This window comes from Hypanus sabinus, assembly GCF_030144855.1.
Source record: "Hypanus sabinus isolate sHypSab1 chromosome 24 unlocalized genomic scaffold, sHypSab1.hap1 SUPER_24_unloc_7, whole genome shotgun sequence".
Classification (NCBI taxonomy): domain Eukaryota; kingdom Metazoa; phylum Chordata; class Chondrichthyes; order Myliobatiformes; family Dasyatidae; genus Hypanus; species Hypanus sabinus.
Window position 1 is genome coordinate 26,861 of NW_026778950.1, and position 27,721 is coordinate 54,581.

The 27,721-nt window shown below is 52.0% G+C and overlaps 2 protein-coding genes across 2 annotated transcripts in view; one reads left to right on the forward strand and one right to left on the reverse strand.

Moving 5' to 3' along the window:
- LOC132385527 (germ cell-specific gene 1-like protein) overlaps nt 1–10,339 on the forward strand; it is a 26,366-nt gene extending 16,027 nt beyond the window's left edge. The window contains exon 2 of the mRNA XM_059957650.1: nt 9,147–10,339. Within this exon, the coding sequence (XP_059813633.1) occupies nt 9,147–9,450 (304 nt within the window). The 3' untranslated portion in view covers nt 9,451–10,339. The remainder of the gene's footprint in view (nt 1–9,146) is intronic.
- LOC132385528 (ubiquitin-like protein ATG12) lies at nt 10,170–21,500 on the reverse strand. The gene is made up of 4 exons (XM_059957651.1): nt 21,318–21,500; nt 18,949–19,085; nt 13,835–13,897; nt 10,170–11,145 (listed from the first exon to the last, which is right to left on the reverse strand). Exons 1-4 carry the CDS (start codon nt 21,448–21,450, stop codon nt 11,086–11,088), a joined length of 393 nt encoding a protein of 130 aa, XP_059813634.1. The 5' UTR covers nt 21,451–21,500; the 3' UTR covers nt 10,170–11,085.
- Nucleotides 21,501–27,721: the final 6,221 nt, after the last annotated feature.

Genomic DNA, 27,721 nt, shown 5'->3' on the forward strand with positions numbered 1-27,721 from the left:
ATCCCCCTGGGTCAGACCCACACCGGGATCACCGTGCACAGTTCCCATCTCCATATCCCCTGGGTCAGACCCACACCAGGAGCACCATGCACAGTTCCCGTCTCCATATCCCCCTGGGTCAGACGCACACCGGGAGTACCGTGCACAGTTCCCATCTCCATATCCCCCTGGGTCAGACCCACATCGGGAGCACCGTGCACAGTTCCCGTCTCCATATCCCCCTGGGTCAGACCCACATCGGGAGCACCGTGCACAGTTCCCATCTCGGTATCTCTGGGTCAGACCCACACCGGCAGCACCGTGCACAGTTCCCATCTCCATATTCCCCTGGGTCAGACCCACACCGGGAGCAACGTGCAGTTCCCATCTCCATTTCCCTGGGTCAGACCCACAACAGGATCACCATGCACAGTTCCCGTCTCCATATCCCCCTGGGTCAGACCCACATCGGGAGCACCGTGCACAGTTCCCATCTCCATATCCCCCTGGGTCAGACCCACATCGGGAGCACCGTGCACAGTTCCCATCTCGGTATCTCTGGGTCAGACCCACACCGTGAGCACCGTGAACAGTTCCCGTCTCTGTAACCCCCTGGGTCAGACCCACACCGGGAGCACCGTGCACAGTTCCCATCTCCATTTCCCTGGGTCAGACCCACACCAGGAGCACCATGCACAGTTCCCATCTCCATTTCCCTGGGTCAGACCCACACCGGAAGCACCGTGCACAGTTCCCGTCTCCATATCCCCCTGGGCCAGACCCACACCGGGAGCAACGTGCAGTTCCCATCTCCATATCCCCCTGGGTCAGACCCACACCGGGTGCACCGTGCACAGTTCCCATCTCCATATCCCCCTGGGTCAGACCCACACCGGGAGCACCATGCACAGTTCCCATCTCCATTTCCCCCTGGGTCAGACCCACACCGGATCACCGTGCACAGTTCCCGTCTCTGTAACCCCCTGGGTCAGACCCACACCGGGATCACCGTGCACAGTTCCCATCTCCATATCCCCTGGGTCAGACCCACACCAGGAGCACCGTGCACAGTTCCCGTCTCCATATCCCTCTGGGTCAGACGCACACCGGGAGTACCGTGCACAGTTCCCATCTCCATATCCCCCTGGGTCAGACCCACATCGGGAGCACCGTGCACAGTTCCCGTCTCCATATCCCCCTGGGTCAGACCCACATCGGGAGCACCGTGCACAGTTCCCATCTCCATTTCCCCCTGGGTCAGACCCACACCAGATCACCGTGCACAGTTCCCATCTCCATTTCCCTGGGTCAGACCCACAACAGGAGCACCATGCACAGTTCCCGCCTCCATATCCCCCTGGATCAGACCCACACCGGATCACCGTGCACAGTTCCCGTCTCTGTAACCCCCTGGGTCAGACCCACACCAGGAGCACCATGCACAGTTCCCATCTCCATTTCCCTGGGTCAGACCCACAACAGGAGCACCATGCACAGTTCCCGTCTCCATATCCCCCTGGGTCAGACCCACACCGGATCACCGTGCACAGTTCCCATCTCCATTTCCCTGGGTCAGACCCACACCGGGATCACCGTGCACAGTTCCCATCTCCATATCCCCCTGGGTCAGACCCACACCAGGAGCACCGTGCACAGTTCCCGTCTCCATATCCCCCTGGATCAGACCCACACCGGATCACCGTGCACAGTTCCCGTCTCTGTAACCCCCTGGGTCAGACCCACACCAGGAGCACCATGCACAGTTCCCATCTCCATTTCCCTGGGTCAGACCCACAACAGGAGCACCATGCACAGTTCCCATCTCCATTTCCCCCTGGGTCAGACCCACACCGGATCACCGTGCACAGTTCCCGTCTCTGTAACCCCCTGGGTCAGACCCACACCGGGAGCACCGTGCACAGTTCCCGTCTCCATATCCCCCTGGGTCAGACCCACACCGGGATCACCGTGCACAGTTCCCATCTCCATATCCCCTGGGTCAGACCCACACCAGGAGCACCGTGCACAGTTCCCGTCTCCATATCCCTCTGGGTCAGACGCACACCGGGAGTACCGTGCACAGTTCCAGTCTCCATATCCCCCAGGGTCAGACCCACACCGGGAGCACCGTGCACAGTTCCCGTCTCCATATCCCCCTGGGTCAGACCCACACCCGGGAGCACCGTGTACAGCTCCCTGCTCCATATCCCCCTGGGTCAGACCCACATCGGGAGCACCGTGCACAGTTCCCATCTCGGTATCTCTGGGTCAGACCCAAACCAGGATCACCGTGCACAGTTCCCGTCTCCATATCCCCCTGGGTCAGACCCACACCGGGAGCACCGTGCACAGTTCCCGTCTCCATATCCCCCAGGGTCAGACCCACACCGGGAGCACCGTGCACAGTTCCCGTCTCCATATCCCCCAGGGTCAGACCCACACCGGGAGCACCGTGCACAGTTGCCGTCTCCATATCCCCCTGGGTCAGACCCACATCGGGAGCACCGTGCACAGTTCCCATCTCGGTATCTCTGGGTCAGACCCACACCAGGATCACCGTGCACAGTTCCCGTCTACATATCCCCCTGGGTCAGACCCACACCGGGAGCACCGTGCACAGTTCCCGTCTCCATATCCCCCTGGGTCAGACCCACACCGGGATCACCGTGCACAGTTCCCGTCTCCATATCCCCCTGGGTCAGACCCACACCGGCAGCACCGTGCACAGTTCCCATCTCCATATCCCTCTGGGTCAGACCCACACCGGCAGCACCGTGCTCAGTTCCCATCTCCATATTCCCCTGGGTCAGACCCACATCGGGAGCACCGTGCACAGTTCCCATCTCCATAACCCCTTGGGTCAGACCCACACTGGGAGCACCGTGCACAGTTCCTGTCTCCATATCCCCCTGGGTCAGACCCACACCGTGAGCACCGTGAACAGTTCCCGTCTCTGTAACCCCCTGGGTCAGACCCACACCGGGAGCACCGTGCACAGTTCCCATCTCCATTTCCCTGGGTCAGACCCACACCAGGAGCACCATGCACAGTTCCCATCCCCATTTCCCTGGGTCAGACCCACACCGGAAGCACCGTGCACTGTTCCCGTCTCCATATCCCCCTGGGCCAGACCCACACCGGGAGCAACGTGCAGTTCCCATCTCCATATCCCCCTGGGTCAGACCCACACCGGGTGCACCGTGCACAGTTCCCATCTCCATATCCCCCTGGGTCAGACCCACGCCGGGAGCACCATGCACAGTTCCCATCTCCATTTCCCCCTGGGTCAGACCCACACCGGATCACCGTGCACAGTTCCCGTCTCTGTAACCCCCTGGGTCAGACCCACACCGGGAGCAACGTGCAGTTCCCATCTCCATATCCCCCTGGGTCAGACCCACACTGGGAGCACCGTGCACAGTTCCCGTCTCCATATCCCCCAGGGTCAGACCCACACCGGGATCACCGTGCACAGTTCCCATCTCCATATCCCCCTGGATCAGACCCAGACCAGGAGCACCGTGCACAGTTCCCGTCTCCATATCCCTCTGGGTCAGACGCACACCGGGAGTACCGTGCACAGTTCCCATCTCCATATCCCCCTGGGTCAGACCCACATCGGGAGCACCGTGCACAGTTCCCGTCTCCATATCCCCCTGGGTCAGACCCACATCGGGAGCACCGTGCACAGTTCCCATCTCCATTTCCCCCTGGGTCAGACCCACACCAGATCACCGTGCACAGTTCCCATCTCCATTTCCCTGGGTCAGACCCACAACAGGAGCACCATGCACAGTTCCCGTCTCCATATCCCCCTGGATCAGACCCACACCGGATCACCGTGCACAGTTCCCGTCTCTGTAACCCCCTGGGTCAGACCCGCACCAGGAGCACCATGAACAGTTCCCATCTCCATTTCCCTGGGTCAGACCCACAACAGGAGCACCATGCACAGTTCCCGTCTCCATATCCCCCTGGGTCAGACCCACACCGGATCACCGTGCACAGTTCCCATCTCCATTTCCCTGGGTCAGACCCACACCGGGATCACCGTGCACAGTTCCCATCTCCATATCCCCCTGGGTCAGACCCACACCAGGAGCACCGTGCACAGTTCCCGTCTCCATATCCCCCTGGGTCAGACCCACACCGGGATCACCGTGCACAGTTCCCATCTCCATATCCCCTGGGTCAGACCCACACCAGGAGCACCGTGCACAGTTCCCGTCTCCATATCCCCCTGGGTCAGACGCACACCGGGAGTACCGTGCACAGTTCCCATCTCCATATCCCCCTGGGTCAGACCCACATCGGGAGCACCGTGCACAGTTCCCATCTCGGTATCTCTGGGTCAGACCCACACCGGCAGCACCGTGCACAGTTCCCATCTCCATATCCCTCTGGGTCAGACCCACACCAGGAGCACCATGCACAGTTCCCATCTCCATTTCCCTGGGTCAGACCCACACCGGAAGCACCGTGCACAGTTCCCGTCTCCATATCCCCCTGGGCCAGACCCACACCGGGAGCAACGTGCAGTTCCCATCTCCATATCCCCCTGGGTCAGACCCACACCGGGAGCACCATGCACAGTTCCCATCTCCATATCCCCCTGGGTCAGACCCACACCGGGAGCACCATGCACAGTTCCCATCTCATTTCCCCCTGGGTCAGACCCACACCGGATCACCGTGCACAGTTCCCGTCTCTGTAACCCCCTGGGTCAGACCCACACCGGGAGCAACGTGCAGTTCCCATCTCCATATCCCCCTGGGTCAGACCCACACCAGGAGCACCGTGCACAGTTCCCATCTCCATATCCCCCTGGGTCAGACCCACACCGGGATCACCGTGCACAGTTCCCGTCTCTGTAACCCCCTGGGTCAGACCCACACCGGGAGCACCGTGCACAGTTCCCATCTCCATTTCCCTGGGTCAGACCCACACCAGGAGCACCATGCACAGTTCCCATCTCCATTTCCCTGGGTCAGACCCACAACAGGAGCACCATGCACAGTTCCCGTCTCCATATCCCCCTGGGTCAGACCCACACCGGATCACCGTGCACAGTTCCCATCTCCATTTCCCTGGGTCAGACCCACACCGGGATCACCGTGCACAGTTCCCATCTCCATATCCCCCTGGGTCAGACCCACACCAGGAGCACCGTGCACAGTTCCCATCTCCATTTCCCTGGGTCAGACCCACAACAGGAGCACCATGCACAGTTCCCGTCTCCATATCCCCCTGGATCTGACCCACACCGGATCACCGTGCACAGTTCCCGTCTCTGTAACCCCCTGGGTCAGACCCACACCAGGAGCACCATGCACAGTTCCCATCTCCATTTCCCTGGGTCAGACCCACAACAGGAGCACCATGCACAGTTCCCATCTCCATTTCCCCCTGGGTCAGACCCACACCGGATCACCGTGCACAGTTCTCGTCTCTGTAACCCCCTGGGTCAGACCCACACCGGGAGCACCGTGCACAGTTCCCGTCTCCATATCCCCCTGGGTCAGACGCACACCGGGAGTACCGTGCACAGTTCCCATCTCCATATCCCCCTGGGTCAGACCCACATCGGGAGCACCGTGCACAGTTCCCGTCTCCATATCCCCCTGGGTCAGACCCACATCGGGAGCACCGTGCACAGTTCCCATCTCGGTATCTCTGGGTCAGACCCACACCGGCAGCACCGTGCTCAGTTCCCATCTCCATATCCCTCTGGGTCAGACCCACACCGGCAGCACCGTGCACAGTTCCCATCTCCATATTCCCCTGGGTCAGACCCACACCGGGAGCAACGTGCAGTTCCCATCTCCATTTCCCTGGGTCAGACCCACAACAGGATCACCATGCACAGTTCCCGTCTCCATATCCCCCTGGGTCAGACCCACACCGGATCACCGTGCACAGTTCCCGTCTCTGTATCCCCCTGGGTCAGACCCACACCAGGAGCACCGTGCACAGTTCCCGTCTCCATATCCCCCTGGGTCAGACCCACACCGGGATCACCGTGCACAGTTCCCATCTCCATATCCCCTGGGTCAGACCCACACCAGGAGCACCGTGCACAGTTCCCGTCCTCCATATCCCCCTGGGTCAGACCCACACCGGGATCACCGTGCACAGTTCCCATCTCCATATCCCCTGGGTCAGACCCACACCAGGAGCACCGTGCACAGTTCCCGTCCTCCATATCCCCCTGGGTCAGACGCACACCGGGAGTACCGTGCACAGTTCCCATCTCCATATCCCCCTGGGTCAGACCCACATCGGGAGCACCGTGCACAGTTCCCGTCTCCATATCCCCCTGGGTCAGACCCACATCCGGAGCACCGTGCACAGTTCCCATCTCGGTATCTCTGGGTCAGACCCACACCGGCAGCACCGTGCACAGTTCCCATCTCCATATCCCTCTGGGTCAGACCCACACCGTGAGCACCGTGAACAGTTCCCGTCTCTGTAACCCCCTGGGTCAGACCCACACCGGGAGCACCGTGCACAGTTCCCATCTCCATTTCCCTGGGTCAGACCCACACCAGGAGCACCATGCACAGTTCCCATCTCCATTTCCCTGGGTCAGACCCACACCGGAAGCACCGTGCACAGTTCCCGTCTCCATATCCCCCTGGGCCAGACCCACACCGGGAGCAACGTGCAGTTCCCATCTCCATATCCCCCTGGGTCAGACCCACACCGGGAGCACCGTGCACAGTTCCCATCTCCATATCCCCCTGGGTCAGACCCACACCGGGAGCACCATGCACAGTTCCCATCTCATTTCCCCCTGGGTCAGACCCACACCGGATCACCGTGCACAGTTCCCGTCTCGTAACCCCCTGGGTCAGACCCACACCGGGAGCAACGTGCAGTTCCCATCTCCATATCCCCCTGGGTCAGACCCACACCGGGATCACCGTGCACAGTTCCTATCTCCATATCCCTCTGGGTCAGACCCACACCGGGATCACCGTGCACAGTTCCCATCTCCATATCCCCCTGGGTCGGACCCACATCGGGAGCACCGTGCACAGTTCCCGTCTCCATATCCCCCTGGGTCAGACCCACATCGGGAGCACCGTGCACAGTTCCCATCTCCATATCCCCCTGGGTCAGACCCACATCGGGAGCACCGTGCACAGTTCCCGTCTCCATATCCCCCTGGGTCAGACCCACATCGGGAGCACCGTGCACAGTTCCCATCTCGGTATCTCTGGGTCAGACCCACACCGGCAGCACCGTGCACAGTTCCCATCTCCATATCCCTCTGGGTCAGACCCACACCGGCAGCACCGTGCACAGTTCCCATCTCCATATCCCCCTGGGTCAGACCCACATTGGGAGCACCGTGTACAGTTCGCATCTCGGTATCTCTGGGTCAGACCCACACCGGGAGCACCGTGCACAGTTCCCATCTCCATATCCCCCTGGGTCAGACCCACACCGGGAGCACCATGCACAGTTCCCGTCTCCATATCCCCCTGGGTCAGACCCACACCTGCAGCACCGTGCACAGTTCCCATCTCCATATCCCCCTGGGTCAGACCCACACCGGGATCACCGTGCACAGTTCCCATCTCGGTATCTCTGGGTCAGACCCACACCGGCAGCACCGTGCTCAGTTCCCATCTCCATATCCCTGGGTCAGACCCATATCGGGAGCACCGTGCACAGTTCCCGTCTCTGTAACCCCCTGGGTCAGACCCACACCGGGAGCACCGTGCACAGTTCCCATCTCCATTTCCCTGGGTCAGACCCACACCAGGAGCACCGTGCACAGTTCCCATCTCCATATCCCCCTGGGTCAGACCCACACCGGGATCACCGTGCACAGTTCCTATCTCCATATCCCTCTGGGTCAGACCCACACCGGGATCACCGTGCACAGTTCCCATCTCCATATATCTCTGGGTCAGACACACACCGGGAGCACCGTGCACAGTTCCCGTCTCCATATCCGTGTGTCAGACCCACACCGGGAGCACTGTGCACAGTTCCCATCTCCATTTCCCCCTGGGTCAGACCCACACCAGATCACTGTGCACAGTTCCCGTCTCCATATCCCTGGGTCAGACCCACACCGGGAGCACTGTGCACAGTTCCCGTCTCCATATCCCCCTGGATCAGACCCACACCGGATCACCGTGCACAGTTCCCGTCTCTGTAACCCCCTGGGTCAGACCCACACCGGGAGCACCGTGCACAGTTCCCATCTCCATTTCCCTGGGTCAGACCCACACCAGGAGCACCATGCACAGTTCCCGTCTCCATATCCCCCTGGGTCAGACCCACACCGGATCACCGTGCACAGTTCCCATCTCCATTTCCCTGGGTCAGACCCACACCGGGATCACCGTGCACAGTTCCCATCTCCATATCCCCCTGGGTCAGACCCACACCAGGAGCACCGTGCACAGTTCCCATCTCCATTTCCCTGGGTCAGACCCACAACAGGAGCACCATGCACAGTTCCCGTCTCCATATCCCCCTGGATCAGACCCACACCGGATCACCGTGCACAGTTCCCGTCTCTGTAACGCCCTGGGTCAGACCCACACCAGGAGCACCATGCACAGTTCCCATCTCCATTTCCCTGGGTCAGACCCACAACAGGAGCACCATGCACAGTTCCCATCTCCATTTCCCCCTGGGTCAGACCCACACCGGATCACCGTGCACAGTTCCCGTCTCTGTAACCCCCTGGGTCAGACCCACACCGGGAGCACCGTGCACAGTTCCCGTCTCCATATCCCCCTGGGTCAGACGCACACCGGGAGTACCGTGCACAGTTCCCATCTCCATATCCCCCTGGGTCAGACCCACATCGGGAGCACCGTGCACAGTTCCCATCTCCATATCCCTGGGTCTGACCCACACCGGGATCACCGTGCACAGTTCCTGTCTCCATATCCCCCTGGGTCAAACACACACCAGGATCACCGTGCACAGTTCCCATCTCCATTTCCCTGGGTCAGACCCACACCAGGATCACCGTGCACAGTTCCCATCTCCATTTCCCTGGGTCAGACCCACACCAGGAGCACCGGGCACAGTTCCTGGAGTGTGAAGACGGGGGCAGGGGAGCGGAAGAAGAGGTAATAAATGGGAAAGGAGGGGAGGCTCCATGGACAGCACTGACACCCCCATCCCTCTCCCCACAGGTTGGCCTGGCTCTCATTCAGCCTCTGCATGGCCTCCGCTGTTTGCAGCCTCAACGCTTATGCCAAGACAGAGGCGCAGGGTCGCTGCGGCCGGCAATCATTAGCGGGAACCTCCTCCTGTCACACCATCGTTTCCTCTCCTCCGCACCTGCTGGTACTGGACCCCGAGCTCGCCCCTTTCCTGTGGGAGCGTTCCGCCTTCCCAGCGCGCGGGCCGGCCCAGGATGGGGGCGAGATTGAGGGCGGGCTCTCCCTGTCCAACGACTTCCCACCCCACAGCCCCTCTGACTCACCTGAGGAGTGAGAGGGAGGGTGGGGAGTTGCTGTCCCATCTGGCTCACACGCCGTCAAAATGACCTTTCACACCTGACCCTCCGTGTGACATGTGGACTCTTCTTCCCAAACCCCCCGCTGACTTTTGACCCACTCTGGGGTCAAGGGAAGTCCACACAACGTTCCACCCCTCATCCTCTGGCTCAAACCCCATCTCCATGACCTTTCACTCCTCACCTTCTGGGATTAAAACCCATCGCTGCGGCCTCTCACCTCTTGCCTTCTGGTGCACAAGCCACATCCCTGTGACATCTTACTCCTCGCTCTCTGTGTTAATTCCTTAACCCATGACCTTTCACTATTTGCCTTCTATGGTCATGCTCCGTCTCTGTGACCTTTCACCCCTCTTTCTGGGGTCAAACTCCATTTCTCCTCACCCGCCCAGTCTAACCTTTCACCCTTTGTCTCCTGAGGTAAACCCTCATTCGCAAGCCTCACCCTTCCAACTCCCCATTCAACTCCTGCCTTCCATCAATGACCTTTCACCCACCAGAAGCCAGACACCTCCTTAACCTCTCACTCCAAACGTGGCCCACTCTCACCTCTGACCTCTTTGCTACTGCTGGATGGGTCAGAGACCGGCCCCTCTGTGACCTGCCGTCTGGACATCAACCCTCCACCCCTCCGAACCCTGAGAGTTTCCAGCAAACCCCTCCCCTCCTGCAGAAATGATCAGTGCTCAACCTGCAATCAGGATCCCACATCACTTTATTGCAGAGAGATTTACAACGTTCAAAGTTACGTAAGTCTACAGATGGGCAGCTTCATAAGCTCAAGGTCAACCTCATGGGATGGAGAGGGAAGAAAGCGACAGATAGACACACACACACACACACACACACACACACGAGGCAGAGACACACACAGACAGGGGTGGGGGGAGAAAGATACATATCTTCCCATCTACTGTCTGTGTATGTGTCTCTATCTGGTGTGTGTGTGTGTGTGTGTGTGTCTGTATGTGTGTGTGAATGTGTGTGTGAGTGTGAGTGTGTTTGTGTCTGTGTTTGTGTGTGTATGTCTGTGTGTGTGTGTGTGTGCGTGAGTGAATGTGTGTGTGTGTGTCTGTGTTTGTGTCTGTGTGTGTGTGTGTGTGTGTGTTTGTCTGTGTGTGTGAGTGTGAGTGTGTGAGTGAGTGAGTGTGAGTGTGTGTGAGTGTGAGTGTGAGTGTGAGTGTGAGTGAGTGTGTGTACATCAGTGAACTTACATTCAGGCAGCTGTTGACAGCCATGCCCCCTCATGATTCCAAAATCATCCTCTTGGAAAGCTGCCCCACTGCCCCCAATCAACCCTCCACACTGGCTGCACAGTACTACTCGCCCTCTTCCCCACCCTCCATTCCCCCCCCCCCATCTTCCAGGTAACCCCACTGATGGAACCTGCCTCCTTCGCAACCCCGCCCTCGCGATGTCCGATGAGGCAAGGAGGGGGGAAGAGGAGGGAAGAGAAGGAATAGTGGGGAGGAGAGTGAGGGGGCAGAGAATACAGGAATAGGGGATAAGGGAAGGGAAAACGAAGGAGGAGGAGGAGCAGCTGGTTCCATCATGGGGTCTGACGAGTCTGGACAAGAGAGTCGGGGGTAGGAGATTCGTGCCCCCCCTCTCCTTCAACCCCATGCTTGGTTCTTGCAGTAGTGCAGCACCAACTTGCCATCACTCCCGAAGCACTGGAAGAGAAAACAAGGGTCAGGTGCGAGGGAACCTTGGGGCTACAGTTCAGAAAGAGAGGCCCCTAAAACTGAGTGGGAAGGGGCCCAGGATCTTCACCCCCACCCTCCACCCCAATCCTCCTCCTTATCCACCTGTCCGACTCTGGAACTGCGTCTGCCTCGGCCTCATTCTATGTACAAGCAACAAGAAAAGTTTCTTCCTCTGCAACCCCCTATAGATCAGCTCCCCTCTCTCACTTCCCGTTAAATCAGGGGATCCACGGACACCTCCATTAATGGCCGGAGATGATTTTAAATCATCAATTCCCCCCTCAACTTCCCTTTCAAATATAACCACCCCTTACCTTAAACTTGTTTTCCCTTGTTCTACCTCAACTCACTGTGTAACGAGCTGATCTCTGTCCACACTGTGCAGTTCACTGTATCTCAGTACATCTCTCAATAATAAACCGTTGTCGTCGTGACCCTTGAACCTTGTTGTCTGCCTGCATTGCCCTTTCTCTGTAACTGTAACACTTTATTCTGCATTCTGTTATTGTTTTCCCTTGTTCTACCTCGATGCTCTGTGTAATGATCTGATCTGTATGCAAGACAAGATTTTCACTGTATCTCGGTACATGCTACAATGATAAACCAACTCCAATTGCGAGCCTATCTTTCCTGAAGGTAAGGAGACCTGAACTCATCACGGTATTCACCAGGAACCAGACCATAAGACACAGAAGCAGAATTAAGCGGTTCTACGCATCGAGCCTGCTCCATCCTGGTTGATTTATTGTCCCTCTCAACCCCATTCTCCTGCCTTATCCCCGTGACCTTCAACATCCTGACTAAACCTTCGATTTAAATATACCCAATGTCTTGACCTCAACAGCCAACTGTGGCAATGAATTCCACAGATTCACCACCCTCTGGTTAAAGAAATTCCTCCTCATCTCTGTTCTAAATAGGTTTCCGTCCATTCTGAGGCAGTGCCCTCTTGTCCCTGGCTCCCCACCAGCCTCAAAAGGACAACAATTATACCATCACCCAAGAAAAGTTGTCCCGCCTGGTAGCACCATAATATCAGCGCCAGACTCCCGAGTTCATATCCAAGTCGGGTTGAGCGTCGAGCTAGCAACTCGGCCTCATAAAAACGAGAATAGCTGGCTACGGAAACACCGTCAAGACGGTGCCCCGATAACTCCACTGCCCAGGTGAGGGCTATGAAATACTTTGAAAAGTTGGTCTTGGCTAGAATCAATCCCTCTGTAAGGTCAAACAGAAAATCTGCAGACTTGCTGGGAGTACAAGCAATTCCTGCCTCAGCAAGGACCTGGCCCCAACTTGCCCTGTCACCACAATAGGTCTACGGCAGATCGCTCTCCATGTGGCCTTAGATCACCTGGACAATACAATCACCTACGTCACTGACTATAACACAGCGTTTAACACCATCGTTCCCACAGTCCTGATGAATAAGCTACAGAACCTCTGCAATTGGATCCTCAACTTCCTAACCGGAAGACCACAATCCATGTGGATTGGAAATAATACCTCCTCCTCCTCGCTGACGATCTCAGGGGTGTGTGCTTAGCCCATTGCTCTACCCTCCCCACACCCATGACTGTGTGGCTAGGCATTGCCCAAATGCCATCTAGAAATTTGCTGATGATACAACCATTGTTGGCAGAATGAATTTCTAAGATAGGGACGTGTTCGGCACAACTTTGTGGGCCGAAGGGCCTGTATTGTGCTGTAGGTTTTCTATGTTTCTATGAAAGGGTGTACAGGAACAAGATATACCAGCTGGTGTCACAGCAACAACCTTGCACTCATTAATAAGACCAAAGAACTGATTGACGACTTCAGGAAGAGTAGCACATGAACCGATCCTCATATAGGGATCAGAAGTGGAAAGAGTGAGCAATTCCTGGTAGGGAACATCTCAGAAGATACAACTTAGCCCCAGCATATCAATGAAACTATAATGAAGGCAAGACAGTGGCTAAATTTTAATCAGGAGTTTGAGGAGATTCGATTTGTTGACTAAAACACTTGAAAACCTCTACAGACATACCATGGCGAGCATTCTGACAGGCTGCATTGCTGTCAGGTGTGGAGGGGCTACTGCACAGGACCAAAAGAAGCTGCAGAGAGATGTAAATCTAGCCTGCTCCATCTTGGGTGCTAACATACAAAGTACGCAGGACATCTTCAGGGAGCGGTGTCTCAGAAAGACAGCGTCCATTATTAAGGACCTCCAGCACCCAGGGCATGCCCTTTCCTCACTGTTACCATCAGGCAGGAGGTACAGAGGCCAGAAGGCCCACACTCAGCGATTCAGGAACAGCTTCCTCCCCTCTGTCGTCCAATTTCTAAATGGACACGACCTCACTACTTTTTAATTTCTGTTTTTGCAGTACTTATTTACTGCACATACCTATTCTGTTTTTTCTATATTTATCATGTATTGCATTGAACTGCTGCTGCAGAGTTAACAAATTTCACCACAAATGCCGGTGATATTAAACCTGATTCTGATGGGAAACATCTTCTCCACATCCAGTCTATCAAGGAAATTCAATGAGATACCCCCACCTCCTCCCCCCCCCCCATTTACCCTCTTCCCTGAGCAGCTCTGCACCCTGTTCTGGTGAATTGGAAATGCCTACATGCAGAGCAATGGTGAATGGGCTCATCTCACCTCATAGAGCGTTCCCACTTCCTGATCAGGACTCGGGGCGAACGACTGGTTTACATAGATGAACTGTAGGGGAGAGAGAGCAGAGAATGCATACAGAATGATGAATCAAAGTAAATGTATTAGTAAAGTACATCTACACTCAGTGGCCATTTTATCAGGTATATATCTAATCAGCCAATCAAACAACAGCAACTCAGTGCATAAAGGCATGCAGACATGGTCAAGAGGTTCAGTTGTTGTTCTGACCGTACATCAGAACTGGGAAGAAATTTGATTTATTTATTTGTTTGGAGATGCAGTGCAGAACGAGCAGAGCTGCCCAACAACCCGATTTAACCCTAACGTAATCACAGGACAATTTACTGTACAATGACCAATTAACCTAGCGGGAGGAAACCCACACGTTCCATGGGGAGGTTGTAGAGAGACGCCTTGCAGAGCATGCTGGGATGGACCTCGCGCAATGCCACTGCACTACCCGCTACACTACGGTGGCAATCTAGGTGACTTTGACCATAGTGCCAGACAGGGTAGTTTGAGTATCTCAGAAACTACTGATCTCCTGGGATTTTCACACACAACAGTCTCTGGAATAAAATCTGAGTTGCCTGGGACTGTACTTGCTGGAATTCAGAAGGATCTTACAGAAACATTAAAAATTATGAAAGGGATAAATAGAGGCAGTTTCCACTGGTAGGTGACACTAAAACTAGGGAACATTGCCTCAAGATTCGTGGGAGCAGATTTAGGATGGAGATGAGGAGGAACTGCTTTTCCCAGAGAGTGGGGAATCTGTGGAATTCTCTGCCCAACAAAGCAGTGGAGGCTACCTCAGTAAATATACTTTAGACAAGGTTGGATAGATTTTTGCATAGTTGGGGAATTAAGGGTTGTGGGGAATAGGCAGGTAGGTGGAGATGAGCCCATGGCCAGATCAGCCATGATCTTATTGAATGGAGGAGCAGGCTTGACAGGCCGAATGGCCAACTCCTGCTATTCCTTGTGTTCTTTTAAACAAAGACTAACAAACAACTACCGTGTAAAAATACAATTTGTACAAATGAAAAATAACGCTAAGAATCCTTGAAGGTGAGTCTGTGGAATCCACTCAGCTCTGAGGTGAGTGAAGTTACCACGCTGGTTCAGGAGCCTGATGGTACCATTCCTGAACCTGGTGGTATTGCACCAAAGCCTCCTCAAACAAGAGAAAATCTGCAGATGCTGTAAATCCAAGCAACACACGCCAAGGAAAAGAGTAAACAGTTGATGCTTTGAGCTGGAGGAAAAAAGATGAAAAGTCAGTGTAAGGAGGCAAGTGAGAGGTGAAACCGGGAGGGGGAAGTGTACAGTAAAGAGCTGAGAAGCTGATTGGTGAAAGAGATCAAGGGCTGGAGAAGGGGGGATCTGATAGGAGATGACAGAAGGCCATGGAAGAAATGAAAGGGAGAGGAACACCAGATAAGGTGTTAGGGAGATGAGAGAGAGAAAACAGGAATGGGGAATGGGGGGTAGACAGCATTGCTGAAGGTTGGAGAAATCGATGTTCACACCATCAGGTTGGAGACCAACCAGACAGCGTTGCTCCTCCAATGCGAGTGTGGAGGCGAGCAGGGACTGACATATGGGAATGTGAAGTGGGATTGAAATGGGGGCCACTGGAAGATCCTGCTTTTTCTGGTGAATGGAGCGTAGGTACACAGCGGAGTGGAATCCCAATCTACATCAGGTCTCGCTGATATACAGGAGACCACACCGATGAGAAGAGAGCATGGCCTGATGATGGATCCAGTGGCAGAGCTCCATGTGGGTGTGCTCAGTGGTAGAGAGGATTTTCCCTGCTAAGGACTGGGCCGATCCACCTCTTTCTGCTCCTGGGCATTGGTGATTCGATACCCGGCCATGATACAGCCAGACATACACTCCCCAGCTAGCCCATGGTGACATGCCAAATCTGTGCAAACTTCCTTGTGATCCTCGGATACAAGTCCGAGATAGAGTGGATGCAGTTTCCAATGGTGGGAGAATCGGCACCGGAGGGCACAGCCTCAAAATAGAGGAACATTTTAGCCAGAGGGTAACTATGAAAATGGACAAGGGAGAGCCAGTGGATGTAGTGTACCTGGACTTCCAGAAAGCTTTTGATAAAGTCCCACATAGGAGATTAGTGGGCAAAATTAGGGCACGTAGTATTGGGGGCAGAGTACTGACATGGATTGAAAATAGGCTGGCTGACAGGAAACAAAGAGCAGCGATTAACTTTTGGAATGGCAGGCTGTGACCAGTGGGGTAGCGCAAGGTTCGGTGCTGGGACCGCAGCTGTTTACAATATACATTAATGATTTAGATGAAGGGATTAAAAGTAACATTAGCAAATTTGCTGATGACACAAAGCAGGGTGGCAGTGTGAAATGTCAGGAGGATGTTATGAGAATGCAGGGTGACTTGGACAGGTTGGGTGAGTGGGCAAATATATGGCAGATGCAGTTTAATGTGGATAAATGTGAGGTTATCCACTTTGGTGGCAAGAACAGGAAGGCAGATCTAAATGGAGTCAAGTTAGGAAAAGGGGAAGCACAACAAGATCTAGGTGTTCTTGTACATTAGTCAATGAAAGCAAGCATGCAGATACAGCAGGCAGTGAAGAAAGCTAATGGCATGCTGGCTTTTATAACAAGAGGAATTGAGTATAGGAGTAAAGAGGTCCTGCAGCTGTACAGGGCCCTGGTGAGACCCCACCTGGAGTATTGTGTGCAGTTTTGGTCTCCAAATTTGAGGAAGGACATTCTTGCTATTGAGGGAGTGCAACGTAGGTTCACAAGGTTAATTCCCAGAATGGCAGGACTGTCATATGTTGAAAGATTGGAGCGACTGGGCTTGTATACACTGGAATTTAGAAGGATGAGAGGGGATCTGATTGAAACATATAAGATTATTAAGGGATTGGATACGCTGGAGGCAGGAAGCATGTTCCCGCTGATGGGTGAGTCCAGAATTAGAGGCCACAGTTTAAGAATAAGGGGTAGGCCATTTAGAACAGAGATGTGGAAAAACTTTTTCACCCAGAGAGTGGTGGATATGTGGAATGCTCTGCCCCAGAAGGCTGTGGAGGCCAAGTCTCTGGATGCATTCAAGAGAGAGTTAGATAGAGCTCTTATAGATAGCGGGGTCAAGGGATATGGGGAGAAGGCAGGAACAGGGTACTGATTGTGTATGATCAGCCATGATCACAGTGAATGGCGGTGCTGGCTAGAAGGGCCGAATGGCCTACTCCTGCACCTACTGTCCATTGATTCACTGACAACAGATGTGGAGGCTAAGTCACTGGGTATATTTAAAGCTAAGGTGAACAGGTTCTTGATTACATAGAACATAGAATAGTACAGTACATTACAGGCCCTTCAGCCCACAATGTTGTGCCGACCCTCAAACCCTGCTTCCCATATAACCCCCCACCTTAAATTCCTCCACTACCTGTCTAGTAGTCTCTTAAACTTCACTAGTGTATCTGCCTCCACCACTGACTCAGGCAGGATTCTAGGCACCAACCACTCTCTGAGTGAAAAACCTTCCTCTAATTTCCCCCTTGAACTTCCCTCCCCTTACCTTAAAGCCATGTCCTCTTGTACTGAGCAGTGGTGACCTGGGGAAGAGGCGCTGGCTGTCCACTCTGTCTATTCCTCTTAATATCTTGTACACCTCTATCATGTCTCCTTTCATCCTCCTTCTCTCCAGAGAGTAAAGCCCTAGCTCCCTTAACCTCTGATCATAATCCATACTCTCTAAACCAGGCAGTATCCTGGTAAATCTCCTCTGTACCCTTTCCAATGCTTCCACATCCTTCCTATAGTGAGGCGACCAGAACTGGACACAGTACTCCAAGTGTGGCCTAACCAGAGTTTTATAGAGCTGCATCATTTCATCGCATCTCTTAAACTCTATCCCTCGACTTATGAAAGTTAACACCCCATAAGCTTTCTTAACTACCCTATCTACCTGTGAGGCAACTTTCAGGGATCTGTGGACATGTACCCCCAGATCCCTCTGCTCCTCCACACTACCAAGTATCCTACCATTTACTTTGTACTCTGCCTTGGAGTTTGTCCTTCCAAAGTGTACCACCTCTCACTTCTCTGGGTTAAACTCCATCTGCCACTTCTCAGCCCACTTCTGCATCCTATCAATGTCTCTCTGCAATCTTCGACAATCCTCTACACTGTCTACAACACCACCAACCTTTGTGTCGTCTGCAAACTTGCCAACGCACCCTTCTACCCCCATATCCAGGTCGTTAATAAAAATCACAAAAAGTAGAGGTCCCGGAACACATCCTTGTGGGACACCACTGGTCACAACCCTCCAATCTGAATGTACTCCCTCCAAACATGACACTCTGCTTTCTGCAGGCAAGCCAATTCTGAATCCACCTGGCCAAACTTCCCTGGATCCCATGCCTTCTGACTTTCTGAATAAGCCTACCGTGTGGAACATTGTCAAATCCATGTAGATCACATCCAGTGCACTACCCTCATCTATATGCCTGGTCACCTCCTCAAAGAACTCTATCAGGCTTGTTAGACACGATCTGCCCTTCACAAAGCCATGCTGACTGTCCCTGATCAGACCATGATTCTCTAATTGTCCATAGATTCAATCTCTAAGAATCTTTTCCAACAGCTTTCCCACCACAGACATAAGGGTGATGTGGCGAAGTCAGGAGAACGGCGTTGATCAGCCACGGTGGAATGACAGAGCAAACTCAACGGGACAATTCTGCTCCTCATTCACGAGGACAGTTTGATATGTTTTTGTTGGTTGTTCAGTTCATTAATTTAATGTTATATGTTAATTGTGTGGATGACAAAATTGACGACTTTGTGGTCAAGTTTGCTGACGATACCAAGAGGGATACTGCAGAAGGACTTGGACAGATTGGGAGATTGGTGGAGGAGTAGGCAGTGCTGAGAAAACAGGGAGCCTGCAGAAGGATTTGAATAGTTTAGTAGTTGGAGGATCAGGCAGTGTTGAAGAAGCAGGGTGTCTACAGATGGACTGATTAGGAGATGGTGGAAGAGCAGGTAGAGTTGGGGAAGTAGGGGGTCTACAGGAGGACTCACCAACTGTTCCAGAGGCTCCAATTTGAGGAACTTCTTCACAAACTGCCCAAGGGCTTGAATGGTCCGCGATCTCTCCACCGTCCACTTCTTCTGTTTCATGATGGGGGTGTCCCCAACTGCCTTCAGAAGAATGTCAACTTGGGTGGGAGAGGAAAGAGGAAGGGACAAACACATCAGTGCTGATGCTTCCCAACCCTTCCTGGACACCCCTCCCCATCACCCATCTCCCTTGACCCTCACCCCTCTCCTCTCCCACAGTCCCCAGCTATCTCCATCCATCCCCCAGTGCTTCCTTGGAACTCATTGACCTGCCATTCACCTGCCAATTGAATTGGTTTTACTACTTACATGAGGAGTAAAAATCTCTACATTATGTCTCCATCTATATGTGCAATTTATAGTAATTTATAATAAATAGTATGTACAACAGGATAGTCACATAACATAGAAATACAGTTGTGTCAGCATGAGTTTAACAGTCTGATGGCTTGATAGAAGAAGCTGTCCCGGAGCCTGTTGGTCCTGGCTATTGTTCTGCGGTACCGTTTCCTGGACGGCAGCAGCTGGAACAGTTTGTGACTGGGGTGGCTCCTTCAGGCCCTTTTTACACACCTGTCTCTGTAAAAGTCCTGAATAGTGGGAAGGTCACATCTACAGATGCGCTGGGCTGTCCGCACAACTCTCTGCAGTCCTGTGATTGACGGAAGTACAGTTCTCATACTAGGCAGTGATGCTGTCCGTTGTGCCCCTGTAGAAAGTTCTTAGAACTTGGGGGTTCACTCCAAACTTCTTCAACCATCTGAGGTGAAAGAGGCACTGCTTCCACACACAGCCGGTATGTACAGATCACGTGCGATCCTCGGTGATGTTTCTGCTGAGGAACCTAAAGCTGTCTCAACCCCAGATCCTTTGATGTCTCTATGGGCTAACCAGATCCTTTGATGTCTCTATGGGCTAACCAGATCCTTTGATGTCTCTATGGGCTAACCAGATCCTTTGATGTCTCTATGGGCTAACCAGATCCTTTGATGTCTCTATGGGCTAACCAGCTCCTTTGATGTCTCTATGGGCTAACCAGCTCCTTTGCGACATTGAGGGAGAGTTTGTTTTCTTGACACCACTGTTTCATGCTGATGATCTCTTCCCTGCAGGCTGCATCATTATTATGGGTGCCAAGGTAGCGTAGAAGTTAGCACGACACTAGGGGTGTCAGCGTCCACAGTTCAGTTCTGTAAGGAGTTTCTACGTTCTCCCCGTGACCATGTGGGTTTCCTCTGGGTGCTCCGGTTTCTGCCCACAGTCCAAAAGCATACCGGTTGGTAGTAATTGAAAATTACAATTAAATTACAGTTGGTAATTGTAAATTGTCCCGTGATGAGGCTTGGGTTAAATTGGTGGGTGGCTGGGTGCTGCAGCTTGTTAGGCCAGAAGGATTTTTTCTGCGTGTATCTCCTGAAATAAATAAATCACCCTCCTACACCTCCGCTTTCCACTCCCTCCTCCTCAACCCCTATCATTCTCATCCCTACCCTCTTCCACTCCCTCCTCCTCAACCCCTATCATCCTCATCCCTACCCTCTTCCACTCCCTCCTCCTCAACCCCTATCATCCTCATCCCTACCCTCTTCCACTCCCTCCTCCTCAATCCCTATCATCCTCATCCCTACCACTCCCTCCTCCTCAACCCCTATCATTCTCATCCCTACCCTCTTCCACTCCCTCCTCCTCAACCCCTATCATCCTCATCCCTACCCTCTTCCACTCCCTCCTCAACCCCATCATTCTCATCCCTACCCTCTTCCACTCCCTCCTCCTCAACCCCTATCATCCTCATCCCTACCACTCCCTCCTCAAACCCTATCATCCTCATCCCTACCACTCCCTCCTCCTCAACCCCATCATCCTCATCCCTACCCTCTTCCACTCCCTCCTCCTCAACCCCTATCCTCTTTCCTCTTCTATTCCCGCCTTAGTTCCTCCTCACTCTCCTACCCGCCCCTCTCCTCCCTCCTCGCCCCCTCCTACCAAACCCACCCCTCACGCTCCCCATTGGCCAACCGGCCACAGCTGACAGCACCCGCCCTCTTCCTGCCCACCTCGCTATTGCTTCCGGCCACCGTCTATCAAGGCTAATCGGACCAGTCCCCTGGCCGCACCTGTCGCCACTCAACCCATTCTCCCGCCCCAAACTCCGTCTTGTCGGAACTCAGCCGCCATCACGCATTCCTGCCCACCATCTATTGGCCGTGCCTGCTGTCACTCAACCCCCCCATCTTCCCGCCCACCGTTCATTGGCCGCACCCGCCGTCACTCAGTCCGTTCGGCCTGCCGCTGCCTCCTCCCCACTCCCCAGTTGCCCCTCCGCTCACTTTTGCGCCGTAGTTGCTCTTCGGCCGGCGGCTCCTCGGCCACTGCCAGAGCTTCGGGGGGCGTGTCTGACGCCTCAGAGGTCTCCTGTTGCCCCCCGTCGGCTAGTGCGCCCTTTCCCTCCGTGTCCGCCATCGCCCAGGGCCCCCTTAGGCCTCGACCGGACGTGAGGTTATCAGGCGGGCGGAAGCACGGGCGAGTTGGCGGCCATCTTTAAGGCAGGCGGAAACCCGCCCAGCTGGTAGTTTGCTTACACACCAGAAACCCCTGCCGTAACTGCCTGTTTGCAACAAGTTATGCATAAGTAATGCAAAAATAGAAATTTAAAAATGCTGACACGAAAAAATGTGCAGATGCTTGAAATTCAAAGAAACACACACACTTCCTGGTGAAGCATCTCAGTCCGAATCATCGACTGTTTCCCTTTCCATAAATGCTGCCCGACTTGCCGTGTTCCGCCAGCAGTTTGTGTGCGTTTGGAGCGTTCATGTCTCTCCAGAAATGTGATGACAGAGGGGAAGAAGTTGTTCCCCAATCATTCAGAGCGTGTCTTCGGGCGTCTGATGATAACAATGAGAATAAGCCACGACCTGGGTGATTGGGGGTCCTTAATGATGGATGTCGATTTTCTGGATACTACAGAGGCTAGTGTCCATGATGGAGCTGACTGTGTTTACAACTCTCTACAGCTTATTTCGATCCTGTACAGTAGCGCACACCAACCCCCCCCCCCCCCCCCACAGCCAGAACAGTTAGAATGCTCTCCATCTGTACATCTTAGAAAATTGCCAGTATCTTTGATTGCATACTAAATCTCCTCAAACTCCGAATGAAATATAGTAAATTTATTATCAAGGTACATTATGTTACCATATGCTACTCTAAGATTCACTTTCTTGCTAGTTATCACGGGAAAATAAATAAAATACATAGAATTTATGAAAAAGCTGTACATAAACAAATAGAGTCTGACAAGCAGTGAAGGGTCTCGGCCCAAAACATCGACTGTTTATTCATTTCCGTAGATGCTGTCTGACCTGCTGAGTTTTGTCATCATATTTGAGCTACAATAACAACGGTGATAAGGAACAATGTTATCTTTATCACATTCCTTCCTCTCCAGCTCAAATTCTTTGTCCAAAGAAGCAGTGGAGGCTACCTCAGTAAATATATTTAAGACAAAGTTGGATAGATTTTTGCATAGTTGGGGAATTAAGAGTTTGGGGAAAAGGCAGGTAGGTGGAGATGAGTCCATGGCCAGATCAGCCATGATCTTATTGAATGGAGGAGCAGACTCGATGGGCCGGATGGTCGACTCCTGCAACTTTCCTCCTTCCCCTCACCCCAACTTTTTATTCTGGTGTCTCCCACGCACCCACACTTCTTTTCCTTTTTTTTGTAATTTATTTTTTTATTGAAGTTCATCATCAAACAAACATTTCCATAAGATGTATTTCAGACATTGGACATATATATCATATAATCATATATTTCACAAATCTCCACATAGTATTTATCTGAGGTACACACTTATAGAAAAGAGTGGAAAGAAAAACAATTAATAGGAAAGAACTATGTACAAGTAGGGAGTGATTAAAATCAATGGATATTTATCAAATACTCTTGCCTTAGAAAGGGGCACGAGACAGGGTTGTGCATGGTCACCACTACTCTTCACGTTATAACTGGAACCATTAGCTCAATACATCAGACAAAATGAAGATATCAGGGGAATTACTATTAAAGGGACAGAGCATAAATTGGCTTGTTATGCGGATGACATTTTGATCTATCTAGGGCAACCAACGTACTCTTTACCTAATTTGATGCAATCCTTTGAACAATATGGTCAATTATCAGGATACAAGATCAACATAGATAAAACCCAATTACTTTCATATTTGCTATAGCCCACCAAGAGAAATTGAAAGTCGATACCCCTGGGCATGGCACACAGGGTCTTTCAAATATTTGGGCATCATTAAGCCCAAAGATTTGACAAAATTATCAGAATGTAATTATCAGCCTTTATATAAAAAATTAAGGAAGATGTGGCAAGATGGAACCTGATTCCTTTTTTCAGTCTCAGTTCAAGGATTGAGTGGATTAAAATGAATATACTGCCCAGACTGTTATATCTCTTTCAGACCCTACCAACAGAGATTAATCAAAATCAATTCAATGAATGGAACAAGATGCTATCAAGGTATATTTGGCAAGGTAAAAGGCCTAGAGTTTGTCTCAAAACTTTGCAATTAGCAAAGGAAAAGTGGGGATGGGGCCTACCTTCTCGTAGAGATTATTATTTTGCAGCACAGTTGAGAGCTGTGATATGTGGTGCAACCCATCATATGACGCTCAATGGAAAAACATTGAGGAGTGGGTACTTCCCATCCCCATACAAGCAATTTTGGCTGATAACAACCTGCAAAGGTACATAAATACTATTGATAACCCATGGATGAAATTGACTCTTAAAATATGGAAAACTACTATAAAAATATAATCTAGACGGAGATATTGCAATTCTTAAATGGTGTGCATATGACTCGGATTTTACACCAAATAAATTGGATGCTAGATTTAAGGACTGGACAGCTAATGGGATAACAGTTCTTTGCAACATAATGAAAGAAGGAACACTGTTCAGTTTTGAAATGCTTAAAGAGAAACACTTATTAGAAAAACAAGATTTTTATCGGTATTTCCAGATGCGATAATATGTTAATAATGTAGCGGTGTGCTACAAGCAGCGCTAAAATTACAACACGGAGTCGGTAACTGCAGTCGAAGGAAAAACTTTATTCGAAAACTTCAGCCTCACTTTTAAGCCTCTGTCAACCGGCCCCCCATGGCGAAGAGGCTCCAAAGCTCTGTGCTCGCAAACCCCCGTAGGCTATCTAATTGTGAGTCGGTTCGGATACGCTAGGAAATGAGGCGCTACATAACCCCCCCCCAGAACCGGCGATACACCCCCCAATGTCCACAGCCTGGGCCAGAACCTGCTTGGGAGGTCGGCCTCTGCGCCGAGGCGCCGGAAACTCGGCCGGTTGCGCCAAGTTATGAATGGAGTCGAAAACACGTCGCCGCCAGGCTGCGGGGACGACCGGACGGGGCTGGTCGGTGGCGACGTCACAGAGTAGGGTCCTCTCACCTGGGCCCACGGGGAGGTCCTGGAGCCGCAAACCAGAGACTGCAGTCCTGTAACTCGGAATCTCCCCATCTACCTGCTGTGCCTCTGCCAGTGCCTCAAAGTCTACCCCTTGGGAAAGGGCATGAACGGTAGGGCGAGAGAGCGCATCCGCCACGACATTGTCCTTACCCGAGACGTGCCGGACATCCGTTGTGTATTCAGAGATGTAGGACAGGTGGCGTTGCTGGCGGGACGACCAGGGGTCGGACGCTTTCGTAAACGCAAAGGTAAGCGGTTTGTGGTCCGTGAACGCGGTGAAGGGCCGACCTTCTAGGAAGTACCTGAAATGCCGGATTGCCAGGTAGAGCGCCAACAGTTCCCGATCGAAAGCATTGTACTTGAGCTCGGGTGGTCGCAGGTGTTTGCTGAAAAACGCCAGGGGTTGCCAGCGACCTGCGATGAGCTGCTCCAGCACCCCACCGACTGCCGTGTTTGATGCGTCCACTGTGAGGGCGGTAGGGGTGTCCATTCTGGGATGTACTAGCATTGCGGCGTCAGCCAAAGCTTCCTTCGTTTGAACGAAAGCGGCGGCAGACTCCTCGTCCCAGGTAATGTTCTTGCTCGGACCCGACATCAGGGCGAACAGGGGGCGCATGATCCGGGCAGCTGAAGGGAGGAAGCGGCGGTAGAAATTGACCATACCTACGAATTCCTGAAGGCCTTTGTGTCCCTCGGCCAGAGACAACATCTCATTCATTAAAGCCGATGGAGGTCTGTCGCTAAGCCATCCAGGTGCAGTAAACGGGCAGCCCGCTCGCGCCGTGAGAGTCCGAAAGTCCTGAGGAGCAGGGCTTTGAATTCCGTGTACTTGCCGTCTGCCGGGGGCGACTGTACGAACTCCGCGACCTGGGCCGCTGTGTCCTGGTCGAGGGAGCCCACCACGTAGTAGTAGCGGGTGTCTTCTGAGGTGATCCGGCGAAAGTGGAATTGGGCTTCGGCTTACTGGAACCATAGGTTCGGTCGCTGTGTCCAGAAACCCGGCAGTTTCAACGAAACCGCATGAACAGAGGCGGCGTCAGTCATTTCTGGTCCAAAAATCGTTTGGACCGTCGGGGTCACCAATTGTAGCGGTGTGCTACACGCAGCGCTAAAATTACGACACGGAGTCGGTAACTGCAGTCGAAGGAAAAACTTTATTCGAAAACTTCAGCCTCACTTTTAAGCCTCTGTCAACCGGCCCCCCATGGCGAAGAGGCTCCAAAGCTCTGTGCTCGCAAACCCCCGTAGGCTATCTAATTGTGAGTCGGTTCGGATACGCTAGGAAATGAGGCGCCTCGGATTTTACACCAAATAAATTGGATGCTAGATTTAAGGACTGGACAGCTAATGGGATAACAGTTCTTTGCAACATAATGAAAGAAGGAACACTGTTCAGTTTTGAAATGCTTAAAGAGAAACACTTATTAGAAAAACAAGATTTTTATCGGTATTTCCAGATGCGATAATATGTTAATAAGACATTTAAAAATGTAACCAAGGCAAATACATGCTTGATAGAGCTCACTTCTTTTCCAGTCCTGAAGAAAGGTTTTGGCCTGAAATGCTGATTATTTATTCATTTCCATAGATACTGTCTGACCTACTGAATTCCTCCAGCATTTAGCATGTGTTATCTTTCAATTGTCTTTTAAAAAGATTAATATTTCATCTGGAACAAAAAATACCCTGTATTAAAATATCTAAGTTACAGCTTCCCAGCAGTCTAGGGGATCTGGATTTTCCAGACATCAAAAAATATCAGTTAAGTTCCTTTTTATCGTATGTGGTTGACTGGGTTTGCAGGGACCCCTCCTCAATTTGGCTAGACATTGAAGCTTCACAAGCAAAATGCCCTCTTATCAATTTGCTTTTCCTCAATAAGATGAAACTAGTTAAGGAATATTGTCGCAATACAATCACAATTAATACAGTCAGGGCTTGGAGGGCGGTGTGACAAATTGAGGGTAAAGCAGCGAAAATATCACCCTTCACTCCAATAACAGGCCGTCCAGGTTTTCAGCCTGGCATAATGGATTCTGGATTTAAACTTTGGATTTCTAAGGGTATTTTCCATCTAGGAGGTTTGTTTGATGATGGAATGATGATATCTTTTAGTCAAATAGTACAGAAATTTAACATACCCAACAAAGATCTTTTTTTTATTTTTTTCAGATAAGGGATTATATACGGAAAAAAAACATAATTGTTAACTGATTTCTATAGTTCTGGCATAGAAAAGAGGGTGTTTTGTTCTAAGGGTGAAGTCTCCATCAGTACGTTTTACAGCATCCTGAAGGAATGTTCTTGTGGAGAGGCTGAGCAGCTGGGAAGGGTCTGGGAGGAAGAGCTGGGAGTAGAAATTACAGCTGAAACATGGGAAGATGTCTGTGATAATGCAACGAAGATTTCAGTTTGTAATAGACCTAAGGCATTGCAACTCAAAATTCTGCATAGAGCCCATCCGACACGGGATCGTCTCTTGAAATTTAAGACGGGGGTTTCTCCAACGTGTTCTAAATGCTGGAACTTTCACCCACTGTTTCTGGACTTGTCCCAAACTGCAGGCATACTGGAGTGATATTTTGGGTGAAATGGAAAAGATTCTGAAGATGGAGCTTGAACTGGACCCAGTGTCTTTTCTCTTAGGCTTACCCAGCAGTCATATTATTAATGTACATCAGAAAAAACTTTTTAACATCCTGACTATTTGTGCGCGGAAGAACATTTTACTTTGTTGGATATCTGATAAGGCCCCTGGACTTCTTGGTTGGCGTAAATTAATCATGGAATGCATTCCTTTGGACTTCTTGACATGTATGGTACACTCAAAAACAAATAGTTTTCATAAAACATGGCAACCTTTTCTGCAGTATGTAGATGTAAACCTGTCTGCTATTCTAATGAAGGCTTTTGTTCATGATGTGGTGGTGATGTCTGTACTTTGATGGAAGTGTTCCGATCGCTGATATCTGTGAGGGGAAGAAATGTAAATGAATCTGGAAATCGAAAGTTTTGTTCTGCTGAGCAAAGAAAAGATTAATATTAGTCATTTTGACCATGTTGGCATCAGATCCCACTTTTACTCAAGTTCAAGTTTATTGTCGTTCAAATGTACTTGTATACCTATAGAGGAAATAACGGTCCTCTGGATCAAGGTGCATCTCAGGGGATCAGAAGTGGAGGGTTCTCTCCTGGACCAAGGTGCATCTCAGGGGATCAGAAGTGAAGAGGTTC